The 13,677-nt window shown below is 47.4% G+C and overlaps 2 protein-coding genes across 2 annotated transcripts in view; one reads left to right on the top strand and one right to left on the bottom strand.

The window, feature by feature from the left end:
- SART3 (squamous cell carcinoma antigen recognized by T cells 3) overlaps nt 1–6,828 on the top strand; it is a 40,736-nt gene extending 33,908 nt beyond the window's left edge. Inside the window, exons 14-19 of the mRNA XM_023513246.1 lie at nt 474–550; nt 890–1,058; nt 2,487–2,941; nt 3,451–3,603; nt 4,348–4,538; nt 5,147–6,828. Coding sequence (XP_023369014.1) covers nt 474–550; nt 890–1,058; nt 2,487–2,941; nt 3,451–3,603; nt 4,348–4,538; nt 5,147–5,321 — 1,220 coding nt within the window. The 3' untranslated portion in view covers nt 5,322–6,828. The remainder of the gene's footprint in view (nt 1–473; nt 551–889; nt 1,059–2,486; nt 2,942–3,450; nt 3,604–4,347; nt 4,539–5,146) is intronic.
- A 2,296-nt stretch (nt 6,829–9,124) lies between these two features.
- On the bottom strand, nt 9,125–13,431 carry FICD (FIC domain containing). The gene is made up of 3 exons (XM_003789880.3): nt 13,354–13,431; nt 11,231–11,591; nt 9,125–10,240 (listed from the first exon to the last, which is right to left on the bottom strand). Exons 2-3 carry the CDS (start codon nt 11,529–11,531, stop codon nt 9,165–9,167), a joined length of 1,377 nt encoding a protein of 458 aa, XP_003789928.1. The 5' UTR covers nt 11,532–11,591; nt 13,354–13,431; the 3' UTR covers nt 9,125–9,164.
- Nucleotides 13,432–13,677: the final 246 nt, after the last annotated feature.

Below are 13,677 nucleotides of genomic sequence, written 5' to 3'. Positions count from 1 at the left end.
GCCTCCCAAGTAGCTGGGACCACAGGCACCCTCCACAATGCCTGGCTATTTTTTGGTTGCAGCCGTCGTTGTTTTGCGGGCCCGGGCTGGATTTGAACCCGCCACCTTAGGTGTATGTGGCTGGCGCCTTAGCCACTTGAGCCGAAGACCATTAGAACTTTTTTTTTTTGTGCAGTTATTTTTGACTGGGGCTGGGTTTGAACCCACTACCTCTGGCATATGGGGCCAGTGCCCTACCCCTTTGAGCGAGCCATAGGTGCCGCCCAGAAGGGTCATTTTAAATATACTTAGGAGGACTATTTCAATTCTAAACTTCAAGCCTACATGAATTAAACTTTTGAAAATGAAGAGCCTACTCTTCAGATCTTGTTGATGGGGGACATCTCTTCTAGAGGTGTAGAGAAATTAAGCAAGTTTTATGTTCTGTCTTTCAAAAACCTACGAATGAAAGTTTTGCTTCTCTTTTTATCAAGGTACTTTAGAAGACTGGGATATAGCTGTTCAGAAAACTGAAACTCGATTAGCTCGTGTTAATGAGCAGAGAATGAAGGTAATGATGACATTTATTTGAAGTCTTTGAAACTTCTTCTCTTAGCACAGAGAGTGGAACATGAACACTCCCAACTTAATCAGGGCCACAGTTTTATAGATTTCTCTCTTTTGGTGGTTAATCATTGAGGTGAGGATATTGCTAAGCATACGGTAGACTTGAGATCTAGAATCCTAAGGAGCTGGCCTGAGCCCAGGTGTCGGGAGAGTGTGAGCCTGTCTTCCCCATTCTCCTCCTGATCCTTCTTTTCATCTGGGTAATGAATTTTCACTCCCTCTCCCCTTTCTTCACAAGTCAGTGCAGGGAAGGTAACAAAGCATCACATTCCCACTTCCCTAGGCTGCAGAGAAGGAAGCTGCCCTTGCGCAGCAAGAAGAAGAAAAGGTTGAACAGCGCAAGCGGGCCCGGGCTGAGAAGAAAGCATTGAAAAAGAAGAAAAAGCCCAGAGGCGCAGATAAGCACAGAGCAGATGAGGAAGATGAGAAAGAGTGGGGTGCTGATGAAGAAGGTAAGTGGCTCTTTAGAAATTGTATTTTGAGACATCACAAACTTAAGGGGGGTTGCCGAAACAGTGCAAAGACCTTTTTCCTCTGAACTGCTTGAGAATAAGTCGCCATCCATCACCCTTGGACAGCTGCTGGTTTGTGCCTTACACACAGGGTCTTCTCTCTGACGGCAGGCTATCATCAAAGTCAGGATTAACACTGCCCTATTGCTGCCATTGAACCTCCAGTCTCCATTCGTGGCCAGTCCAGTGATGTCCTTTATAGTGAAAGGATCCAGCTCAGGGTCCAGGGTTGTGTTTAGTTGTTTTTTGAATACCCTTCAGTCTGCAACATTCCTCATTCTTTTTTCTTCTTATTTTTTTGGACTACAGTGACCTGGAAACTTTTGAAGAGGACAGGCCAGTTACTTTGTGGAGGGTCCCTCAGTATGGGTGTGTCTTTGTACCTTTGTGATTAGGTTAGGTTGATCAAGTTTAGCAGGGTAAGGCAGATGTGGTGTGTGACTGTAGTGGAATGTAATCAGTCTGGACTTTGGGAGATGGAGTTGTGAAGTGTGGTGGAGGCCAAAGAATGCACTGGTGGCTCAGCTCCTTGCCAGAAAGAGTTGGTGGGAGAAGTGAAATGGCATCCAGGGGAGTCGAAAGAAGGGAAAGCAAGCAGGATGGAGCGCCAGTGTTGACAAAGCATGAGACACAGGTCGTCCCCCATTTCTATGAGCAGTAGGTCATTGGTTTTGAGCTCAGGTGCGTGGCAGAGAGCCAAGGAGGCTGGAGCAGCAGGTGGATGGGCCAGGCCCCTCCCAGGGATGCTCTTGAATGCAGTGGAGCAGTTTGCAGGGCTTGTCACACTCCTTTAGAAGGGCAGCAGGTGAATAATGGAGACTGGCGGAGGTTGGGCTTCAGTACTGGCCCTCTGAGGCCAGGGTTGTAAACATGCTGGAGCAGAATATTATTATTGTTCTCTAGAAGGACACAAGACAATATCGATAGTATTTTAGAAAACATTCCCTTGGTAGTGCTCTCTAAAGTGTGGCTCCTGGAGCTCGAACATTAGTCGCTTACTTATTTCACTGAAGACTCTCAGGTCCCATCCCACCTGTTGTGACCTGGGATTTGTATGAGGAGGCCCTGGAATGTGCCATCTGACCTTTTGTCTATTTAAGAGTGGACAATGGGGATTTATGTTGTTACTTCCACTTGGTTTAGCCCCTTTACTTGAATGTAATGGGGGCCCTGAAAGTTATGGGACAGGTCAAGAGAGTCACCAAGACTTACTAGGGGTGTGGCGCCTGCATCTCAGCCTCCCAGAAGAGTACCATCACATGTAGCTGGTACAGTGAGCCGTGGAAGGGCATTTTCACTTCCCACCTCCATTTAAAACTCACTGAAAAGACAGTTAATGGTTGCTGCTTTTCTTTTGAAAACCTGTAGAGCAGCCTTCCAAACGAAGAAGAACAGAGAACAGTGTCCCTCCCTCTGGAGAAACCCGAGGCGCAGAAGTGGAGATAGGGCCTGCTGAGAGACATGCATCTGTAAACGTCGACCCCCCTTCAAAGCAGAAGGACAAGGCGGCTGCCCTGAAGAGGGATATGCCCAAAGTGCCCCATGACAGCAGTAAGGACAGCATCACTGTCTTTGTCAGCAACCTGCCCTATAGCATGGGAGAGCCCGACGTGAAGCTCAAGCCTCTCTTTGAGGCCTGTGGGGAGGTGGTTGAGATCCGCCCCATCTTCAGCAACCGTGGGGATTTCCGAGGCTACTGCTATGTGGAATTTAAAGAAGAGAAATCAGCCCTTCAGGCACTGGAGTTGGACCGGAAGAATGTAGAAGGGAGGCCCATGTTTGTTTCCCCCTGTGTGGATAAGAGCAAAAACCCTGATTTTAAGGTATGTTTATGAAAAAGACAATGCCTTTCAAAGGATTGCTTTAGGCAGACGAAACATTTTTTTCTATAGCACTAATGTTTAGAACATGCACTGAATTTTTATGCTCTGTTAGGAATTAAACTTGCACGTGAGCCGAGGTCTGTCCTGTGCTGGTTGAGTGAGATCTGACTCATGGCTTGGTCACTCCAAGGTCAGTTAGTTGACTTAGTAACCTAATAAAATTGGGCATTGTAATAATGGCTATTTCCAGTGGATGCTTAGTAGTGACCAGGGACTGTGGTCAGTGTTTTTTATGTATTCCATCATTGACTCCTCACCAAACTCTGCAGGTGGCTGCTTTTATTCTTGCCATCTTACATAGGAGGACATGCAGGCCTATAGAGGTTCAATGACTTATGCTCAGTAGTCTCGTTAATAAGTCTCAGAGCCTGGTCTTCCTGGCTGGGCTGTGTTCCTGTGGTCGAGGCTGGTGCCTTGAATTGTGGGTTTTCTCTCCCTGTCTCCTGTAGGTGTTCAGATACAGCACTGCCCTGGAGAAACACAAGCTATTCATCTCAGGCCTGCCTTTCTCCTGCACTAAAGAGGAACTAGAAGAAATTTGTAAGACTCATGGCACTGTGAAGGACCTCAGACTGGTCACCAACCGGGCTGGCAAACCAAAGGTCAGTGATGGAGCAGAGGGTGCTTAGTCTTTGAGACTCCAGCAAACCTAGTGTCTACGTTTGTTCAGAGATTATTTAGCTCTAGAGTGGCTCCTTGTTGTTCTGCTCAGAGACCAATGGTAAATCAATGGAAAGATGGAGTCATATTAACCTGTTTGTAGCTGATTGTACTAAAACAGAATAAGGTATTTGGAAAATGAATAAATATAAAATCATAGGAGTCATGATGTGGGCCCCTGGCTGTGGGGCCTGGAGTAGACTTGTGGCCAGTGGCACATGGTCCTTGGTGGGGTGTGCCCTCCCACACCCTCTTCTCTGTCCCAGGCCCTTCTTGTAGGGTCTCCAGCCTCTCCTCTGTTCCTGTCCTTCCTTTCTTTCCCTTCTCCCTCCCCTTAGCCAGTTTCTCGAGAGCCGAAGAGTATGAATTGAGGGTAGGACTGAAGGCATCAGGGCCATCTGGGCTGCTTTCTTAGTCAGTCTGTTTGCTGCGTTTATACTGGTCTGTCTTTTTTTCTTCTGGAGCAAGCACAAGGTTTGCTTAGCCTGGAAAGATTATCTGAAGTTAAATCGGCAACAGCAGTAGGGAAGATAGTGTGTGGGGAAGCACACCCATAGATAGGTTGGTAGCAGGTAGGAAGGGACATGCTGCAGGGTGCCTGCTCTAGGCTGGGCTGCTGCCTCTCTGAGGAAACTACTTCCTGGGTCTGCACCACCTGACCTGGCTTTGGATCTTGCTGCTTTCAGGGCCTGGCCTACGTGGAATATGAAAATGAATCCCAGGCGTCACAGGCTGTACTGAAGATGGATGGCATGACTATCAAAGAGAACGTCATTAAGGTGGCAATCAGCAATCCCCCTCAGAGGAAAGTTCCAGAGAAGCCAGAGTCGAGGAAAGCACCAGGTGGTTCCATGGTGCCACGGCAGTTATATGGAGCGTAAGTGTTTGTATGTTGGCCCCGCAGTTTTGTCTTGGTCAGCACCACTGCATGGATTATGGAGGAATAAACCAGGGATGAATTAGTTTGCAGTTAGGACACAGAAGCCAGGGTCTGCTATTTCAATGGGGCAACCTCGGGAGGTGAGATCCTGCCTGCTGTTTGCCTAAACATTTATTGAAGGTAAAACTCTTCTCAGGCAGTGATTATTTTAAAATTTCTTTGGCCAGGTGAATCTGTGTGTTTAAAACAAAACCTGATAACCATTTGCTTGCCAGTTTATAGCCCCAGCTAAAATCCATGTAAAAGCTATGCTTCACCTAATAGGGGTGAGAACAAGGCCATTTGGTCTGAGAGATGACTGTTTTTTGTCCACCCTGAGTGTGACTGTTGCAGTGGGTTAGTCCTTGCCGAAATCCTAAACCAGAAAAGTTTATTGAGGTGGATTTTACTTAATAGCCAGGATCAAGAAGACTGGGTTTATCTCATCTTTCTTGTCTTTTATCTTTGAATTTGGGGCAATTTAAAACTCTCTTGGCTTATTTTCACATGTAAGTGAGGGCCCTTGAGTCCCTGCTGTGAAGGTATACTCAGTGTTTGTCTTCCAGGCGGGGGAAGGGGAGGACCCAGCTCTCTCTGCTGCCTCGTGCTCTGCAGCGCCCGAGTGCCACTCCTCAGGCCGAGAATGGCCCTGCCCCGAGACCAGCAGTCACCACCTCAGCAACCACGGAGGCACCCAAGATGTCCAATGCTGATTTTGCTAAGTTGCTTCTGAGAAAGTGAATGGGACTCTGGGAGAGACGGGAAATGCCTTATTTCATACTGGCCTGGCAGACCACCCGCCACATGGCGAAGCACTGGGGACAGCTGGCCCAGCGCAGCGCTCACTCGCTACCACCACCTTCCCTCTGGTTTAGACAGAAAGGGAAAGGGTGTTCCAGGTAGAGGCTCTCGGTGCTCCCTCATATTGAGGGCAACAGGAGGAAAGTGATCACTACAGTTGGGCCCAGGACATACTGTCCTAAGATAATATTGTGTCTTAAAGGATGAGTAGAAGTGAAACTGGAACACAGAGTTTTTGAGACGCACTTGTCCAAGTGTTTTCAGCCAGCTCTGGCCCCCTTTTGTAAGACACTTCTCCTACACCCTACACAGCACATGTGCCCCTCTCTTAATTTTAAAAGATGAAAGGCAGATGCTAGTAATTCACCAGAATGGCCTATGGGGAGGGGGGATGGGAGGGAAAAGCTCATAAAAAACATTTGATGGATTTTTGTTTAAAGGGGCTGTGCATTTTTTTTCTATATTTGTAAATGACACATCAAGCTGTTTTGTTTCCTAAAAGCAAATTGTTTGTGACATTTGTTTTATATAGGAATTCTCTATGCCAATTGCTGTGGGCCATTTTCTTTGCCTAGTGATTAGTGAACTGTGTTCTTTGTCTAAACATTGAGTTCCAGCCCTTTGATTTTGTTTCAATACCACGTCTAAGTGCAAATTTCTCTGCTTTTAGCTTTGTTTGTAACTGAATTTTCTTACAAACTTCTTGACAAATGGTACTCAGATGTGCATTCACTTGTGGAAGTATTTTGAAGTGGGTGTACCTTACTATACCTAATAGTTATGTAAATAGAACTTTTGTAAGTCAAATTCCATTGTCACTTTGATTTAAATTATTTTAGCTGTGATGTGTCTTCAGTTTTAAACTTTGTTTTACAGCAGTTCAACGCTAGCTTTTAAGCTTTTCTTTTTTTTTTTTTTACCTCTCCTCTTCTATCAAATTTATTGCTTTGAAGCAGTATTGCCAATTCAGTAGGGGAAACCCTCTCCTTACAAAAAAACAGTTGGAGAAAGACATCAGGGAATCCTTTCATATGTCATGAGAATTAACTCCTCATTTATATTTTGTAAGGTTAAGTTTTTGTGCATCAATTAGGCATTTTCTGTATTTTATAACTTAACATTTTTATTGGAAAAATTTAAAATGATAAAAAGTAAACTTGTGTGCCTACCATTGAGCAGTCAGCAATCCTCAGCTCCACAGCCCTTCTTCCTTCATTTCTGTCTCATCTGTCCTTCTTCTGTTATATATTGAGGCAGATCCCAGATCCCATGGCACTCATCTGGGAATGTAGCATGTCTTAGAAAGAGAAGGACTTACGAGGAGTCATAGTTTTATCATCACCCATACAAACATTAGCAATAATTCCTTAATGTCACCAACCATCTAAATTTCCAGTTTCCTATTGTCCAATAAATGTTATTTTTCCTCCCATAAATTATCATTGGTTGGTAGCCTCTTAAGTCTTTTAAAATGTAGCTTATCTACTTTTTTTTTTTTTTTTTTAAACACAAACTACTTGTTTACCAGGGATTAACTTCTGGATTAAATTCATGCACAGCCATTAGCACGTATAACATGCATTTCTGCTGTGGGGCCACTGGGAAGCCTGTTCAGTTGATGAGATGGTTTGGGTGGCTCGGAGGGAGCCCTGATGGTTGGACCAACACCTTAAGAGTCATGATTTCCTTATTTTAGGTTAACTGGCTTTCATTTCTGCTGCTTCACATCAACTGTTTGGTTCTCTTGCTTTTGGCTAATAATCTGACCTTTATTTTCAGATAGCAGCACAAGCTTGTTAGAGGGGTGAGCCTTTTCAGACTTGAGCAGGACCCCATTTAGGTTCATGGTGGTAACTCTTCTAGAAATGAATGGATTTTTAGGAACATGATTGTTTAAAATCCAGAACTTAAGGTAAATAGAAACATAAAAAAATAACATTTCAGTTACTTGAGTCTTAGTAAAAATCAGTAGAAATTCATCCCTCTCAACCTTGATAGGCACTTGACACAACTAGTTGTCTCATTGCCATCTTGGCTCTGTTTTTCTCCCAGAATAATATAAAGAATCAGGATAAAGTTCAGACTCCTCCTATGATAAATAGGAACATCTCTTAAATAAAACAGCTAAGTCTCAGACACTTATGTAATAAAATACTTTATTAGAACTGGTAATTTTGTTAAAATAATACCCTTTACATACAGTTAAAGTGCACATTCTCTCACTCTATAGTACAAAGCAAGTACTTGTGTCAGCTTTCCCTGGTGTCCTTAGGAAACCAAGAGTTGAAGTTTAAGAAATACCTTCTGGCAGCATGATAGTATGAAAACATTTCTTTTTTTTTTTAATGTTTGAATTCACTTGGAGCCATTTCATAGATTATTACACTTACTCTTCTTAACCTTCCAGAACGTACACTGTGCTATACTTAACTACATCAGAGGAATGACCTTATGACTGTGAGGAACTGAATCCTCAGACAGACAACACTTTGTATTCACCATCATGTAAGCAGTGACAAAGTGCAGTGTTCGACACCGTGGGTTCTGTCACTGGGTAACAGACCCAATGATCTGGCTGTTCTGACTAAATAGCAGCAGTCAGGTTGGCACACGTGCCAGTTATGATTGAAAGGGAAGATTCTATTACAGTAAGGTGACCACTTGGAAACCTGGCCATATTACACATAATGTATCAATTTACAAGTTGCTAGAAAAACAAGGCCACTCTGAGGCAATCTCTTCTGCATCCCCAAGAGGATGTTGGACAGTACAATGGCTATGGAAGTTGGGGGTCCGGGCAATAAGTGGATGTAACTGCATGACAGAAGGGAAACATCCTGGCTGTGGTTGAGTTTTTATTTGGTTCAGTAGAAACTGGCACTCTAATTCATTATCAGAAATGTTTATTTGGTGTTGATGTGGCTTTTCTTCAGTATGGTCTTTTAACATCTACTAACAGAAAACTCAGAGCTGGAGGTCAGGACAGACTTGCCCACTTGCATAATACCAGATTTGCAGCATGGTACAGTGTTGGGTGACAAGCCCTGTGAATTTTTAGACTACAATAAAACGTGTCTGAGTTGCTGCAAATGAAGTGCAAGAGATAAGTCAGGATACACAGAAAACCAAGCAGGCCAACCCCCCATTCTCAATTAGAAAAATAGTTTTGTTATGGAAGAATAGCGTAAAGTTTGCAAACTAACTATGGCTCAGAGTCTTCTTGAAAATAAGCAAGGTATCCAACCAATTTACCCTGTCTCAAAAGCTTGCTCTATCAGTGTAAGTCAGTCTCAAAACTGGGACCAACTGGGATCAGATTCTCTGCAGGAGTGCTGACTTCCCAGTTAAAAGCCCAGTTAAAAGTCACAGAACCACTCTCCTAGTTTCAGAGACTTAACAGAAGCTACGCTTCTGGCTCTGTGCCCTGACACATGCCTCTCCTTCCACCTTAGTGCAAATTCTGCTCCTGAACTTGTGTTCTCCTCATTCGGGGAACTGCCTCTAAAGTACGCTGGGGCCACCACCTGAAGAGTGGCCCCCAGCACAGATGCAGCAAACACTATACAGTACTAGCTTGCTCAAAAGAAAATAAATAGCTTGGCTGGCTTATAAATTATCTTAGAAGGTAAGGCTTAATAATTTAGATTTTTTTTTTTCTTTTAACTAAAACAAAAAACATTGGGAGGTTTCCTTTTGCTTTGGGAAAAGTTTCTAGAAATGCTAAGTTTCTTTGACTCTTCCCTCCCCAGGACAGCACTTGTCTTCAAGGGAGAATTTATAAGGTTAGGGCTTCACAGGAAGCGTCTCCTTGAACCCAGAATGGTTGGGTTTGGCTTCTGGCAGGGCCACCGAGTACTCAGTTGTGGCAAAAAGCAGGGTATCCAGGGTAGTCTCAGTACACTTGGCAATGAAGCGAATGAAAGGCCTCACGTCACCTTCATTGGCAACTTCAAGCACATGGTAGTATTCAGATCTCTGCTCCTTGCGGATGGTGATGGGCGGGTAGCCTGCCTGCATCAGGATCAGGTTCATCAGCAGGCGGGACGTCCTCCCGTTGCCATCAATGAAAGGGTGGATGTAAACGAGTTTGTAATGCGCTAAGGCTGCAAACTCAACTGGGTGCAGGTTCATGGCATCCTCAGAGTTGAGCCACTGCACGAACTCCTGCATCTGCTTTTCCACATCCTGAGGGTGGGGAGGGATGTGGTGTCCTACCAGCACCTGTGTCGTCCGGAACCTACCGGCTTCCACTGGATCCACATAGCCTAGCACCCGCCTATGGATCTCCAGCACATCGATGATGGTGACGGACCCAATGCGGGACACCAGGGTTGTGTTGATGTACTTCATGGCCTCATGCATGCCGATGACCTCGTTCTGCTCCTCCAGGCTCTTCCCTGGCACGGCATAGCGGGTCTCCAGGATGTGCCTAATTTCTGAGAGAGTGAGGGTATTGCCCTCAATGGCAACTGTGTGGTAGATGTGATGGTAGTAGGTCTCCTCCATGACTCTACGCAGTGCCGAGTTCCCCTTGGGGATGGACATGACCTTTTTCACTTTGCTATCAATGATGCTAAAGTATCTCTGGTCAATCTCCTCCACAAGTGGCAGCGTCCGATCCCGGTTGACTAGTGCTTTTTTGTGGTAGGGTGAGATGGTCAGCGCTCTGGTGTACAAGTAATCTGCCTGGATGATGTCCTTGTCTTCTTCGGAGAAGATGCCGAACTCATTGAGTGCATCCACGAAATCCGGGTCCATCTTGAGGGCGTGCAGGAAGAGCTTCTGGGCTTTCTCCCGCTTACCCTGGCGCTTCATCTCTAGTGCTTGGTTCAGAGCTGCTTTGGCTTCTAACTTACCAGCTAGAAGAGAGTCAGAGAGGCAGTCAGGGAGGCAAGGGGTGGCTTCAGGGGAGCTTACCTGTGCTGGCCTCCTAGCCCCTGGCCCTGTGGGGCTTGTTCCAGCCACACTGTCCTTGGTCAACATGCCTGGAACCACCGTTCCCCACAGCCTTGTAGCTGGTATGCTAGACACTGTTTCAGTGTCCCCAAAGCCATTCTCTGTACCCTGGGTTCCTTTGCCTGGAAAGGTCTGGGCATTTACCCCCCTCCCCCAATCCCTGGCCTCCCTGCTGTGCTGTTATAGCGACTGGCATCCCCTCTGGCCATATAACTCCTGACAGGTGAGTTCTATATCTCTAAGATTCTAGTCCCTGCCTCTGGCCCTTCATGCCTATGGGTGTTCCCCACTTTTGCTAGTCCTGGGGGCTTCACCATCCCTGTACTTTTTTCATTTTCTTTTAACCCAGTGGTTCAACTGTGCCCCTCAGGAGATAATCTGGAGATGTCTGGAGACATAATGTAGTTATAACTGGGGCGTGGTGGTGCTACCATCATCTCATGGGAAGAAGCTAGGGCTGCTGCTCATATCTGTCAGCCCCCACTACAAAGAACTCCCTATGGAGGTGGAGTGTCTGCTCTAGCCCTCCTGTCCCTGTGCTATCTGGTGCCATCCAGCCACACTCAACTTTCTTTAGTTCCTTGAATAACCCCCCCCCCCTCAGGCTTTCTCTTCCTCTCATGGCTTTCTCCTTGGATCAGTTCTACTTAATAGTCAGGTCTCAAGCTTAGGTGTCACCTCCTCCAGGAAGTCCACCTGGTGTTCTCTACAGACCTTTGTGCTTCCCAATCAGTAGACTCACATTTGTCTCACACCTGTCAGCTTGTCTAGGCTGAGAGTTCAGGGCTGACTAATTCCAACCACAATGTCCTTGCATCTTACACATAGGACATAGCAGATGCTCTATAGTTATCTGTCAAATTAACAACCGTTGAAATGAGAGTCTCTCTCACCTGGAGAGGCCTTGGTCTTGACCAGTAGCAGTGCAGCGTCCCTGGAGGTGACACTGACCTCCGTGGATGGACTGGTACACTTGGTGACAGCATGCTGCACTCTGTCCAGTTTGCTCCTGAGCAGGTAGAAGCCTTTGAGCACTGCCAAACACTGCTCCTCCATGGCACTCAGAGGCAGCAGCAGGGCCAGCAAAGACCCCAGCACCATGCTCAGCAGCGTCACCCACAAGAAGCGGCCCCCGACCGAGACCCATTTTGGTTCAGACACTGCCATCACTGAAGCCATTGGTACTAGCGTCATCTGGACTAAAGGGTGGGGCTCTTGCACATGTCCACAGTAGGCTGCTGAGAGAAGCAGGATCTGTGAGGAACCAAGTTGAAAGAGAAGAGGCAACAAAACGAACACATTTAGGACACAGTGTGACTTCAGCTGGGGAGACAGATCACACCTTTATTTCACTAGAGACGGTTTGGGGATGGTGTAGGGAGAAGGGAAGGCAAGGAGTACAACTAGATGTGGGGCTGGCCTAGAAGGATGAGGGCCACCCACAGTGCAGTGTGCCTGTGCAAAGGCTTGCTGTCTCTGCCTGACATTTATTGAGCACCTAGTACATGCCAGGTCCTGTGCTAAGCAGTAACCTTGTATCTTTTTTTTTTTTTTGAGACAGAGCCTCAAGCTGTCCCCCTGGGCAGAGTGCCGTGGCATTACAGCTCACAGCAACCTCCAACTCTTGGGATCAAGCGAGTCTCCTGCCTCCGCCTCCCAAGTAGCTGGGACCACAGGCGCCCGCCACAACGCCCGGCTATTTTTTGGTTGCAGCCGTCATTGTTGTTTTGGCAGGTCCGGGCTGGGGATTCGAACCCGCCACCTTAGGTGTAGGTGGCTGGCGCCTTAGCCGGTTGAGCTATAGGTGCCGAGCCAGTAACCTCGTATCTTATCTCTTGCAGTCTTCAACAGCAACTTGAGGAAATGATTACTGTCATCACCCCACTCTGCAGATGAAACAGGCTCAAAAAGGTGACGTCCCTTGCCTGAAGTAACCCAGTGAGCAAGTGACAGCCTTAGGACATAAACTCAGGACTCCCCGGCTCCATGGCTCTAATGTCCCCCCTTCCACGGCCTCTGACCAAACACTGGGTGTTTGGGGCACAAATAACTGACTAACACACCCAGATCAGCCCCAGAAGTTCTGAAGCCCATACTTGGATAAACACAACTGTTGGGTAGACTCATTAGGACATGGGTAGGCACCTCTTCCTCCCCTCACCCTGATATTTAGCCACAAGCCCACGATTTGACTTCTGGCCTCCTTTGCCTAGGTTGTCCAGAAGAGACCCTAAGAGGCTGAGCAGTCCAAGCATCCTGAAAGAAACCTGGGCTGTGAGCCAGAGTGATGGCCACTCAGCTTTAGTAGCAACGCCTGGGGCTGGCCATGGGAGTGGAGGGGCTGGGTATGCAAACACCATATGCTAACAATAAGCATTTATTGAGCAACTATGATGTGCGGGGAGCTGAGTGTTAGCTACACATCGTGTCGCTTAACCCTCATGCCACTCCCTTATGAAGAGCTACCCCGAGATAGACAGGGTAAGTTAAATTCCAGAAGGCCCAGAGGAGGTAAAACATGGGCGTCAGAAACGAAACCCAAGTGCGTCTGAGCACAGAGTCTCCAGGTCTTAACCACTGCCTTCTTACTGAGCAGGGCCTGTGCACCTGCTCTGGCTGCTCCTGACCTAGAAATGCCTGACTGATCACAAGGTTTAGAGTCTTAAGCGGGGGCCCGACTCGTTGCCACAGAACATCTGAAACGGTTTGGGGTGTGCTCGAGGAGGGTGCGCTAGGCGTCCTGTGAGGGTTCAGGTATTCTGGACCGGCTTCCCGAGGAACAGGCTCCTCGACCGGGCTGCTAAGGCAAAGAGGAGTTCCTCGGTGCCAAGGTTGTATGCAGGAAAGGAGTGCAAATCTCTCACCTCTCGATTCTCTCAAGAGGAGGAAACTGAGGCCCAGGAGGCGAGCGGACTGGTCTAAGGTTACTGTCCGAGCCCCGCCCAGGGATCGCGACCCCGCAGCACCCTCCCCGGCTCGCTTCTTCTGAGCCTCTCAGGCTTGCCCCCCTCCTCACCACGCGCGGTCGCCGGACCCTCCCGCCGCCTTCCCCGCGCTCTCAGGACTCCAGGGCCGCGGGCTCTCGGAACCTCCACAGACGCCAGCCTTTTGGCCCCGCCCCGACGACCGGCCATTGGACATCCCGCCTCCCTCATCGCTGGGGATTGGTTTTCGTCACTTGTCCATCTCTCTCATTTCCGGGTTCACGAGTCTGCGCCTGCTTTCCCGGGAAAGACGCGCCGTGGGCCACTCCCATTGGTTGTCGCTTGTGTTGGTCTCGTGCCAGCAGCAACCAATGAACAACGAAGGGGGCGGGACCTAGGCCGCAGGCGGGAATAGA

The sequence above is a fragment of the Otolemur garnettii genome, unplaced genomic scaffold (assembly GCF_000181295.1).
Source record: "Otolemur garnettii isolate 467f Iridium unplaced genomic scaffold, OtoGar3 scaffold00038, whole genome shotgun sequence".
Classification (NCBI taxonomy): domain Eukaryota; kingdom Metazoa; phylum Chordata; class Mammalia; order Primates; family Galagidae; genus Otolemur; species Otolemur garnettii.
The sequence above is the reverse complement of the archived record's forward strand: the minus strand, read 5'-3'. Positions and strand labels throughout refer to the sequence as shown.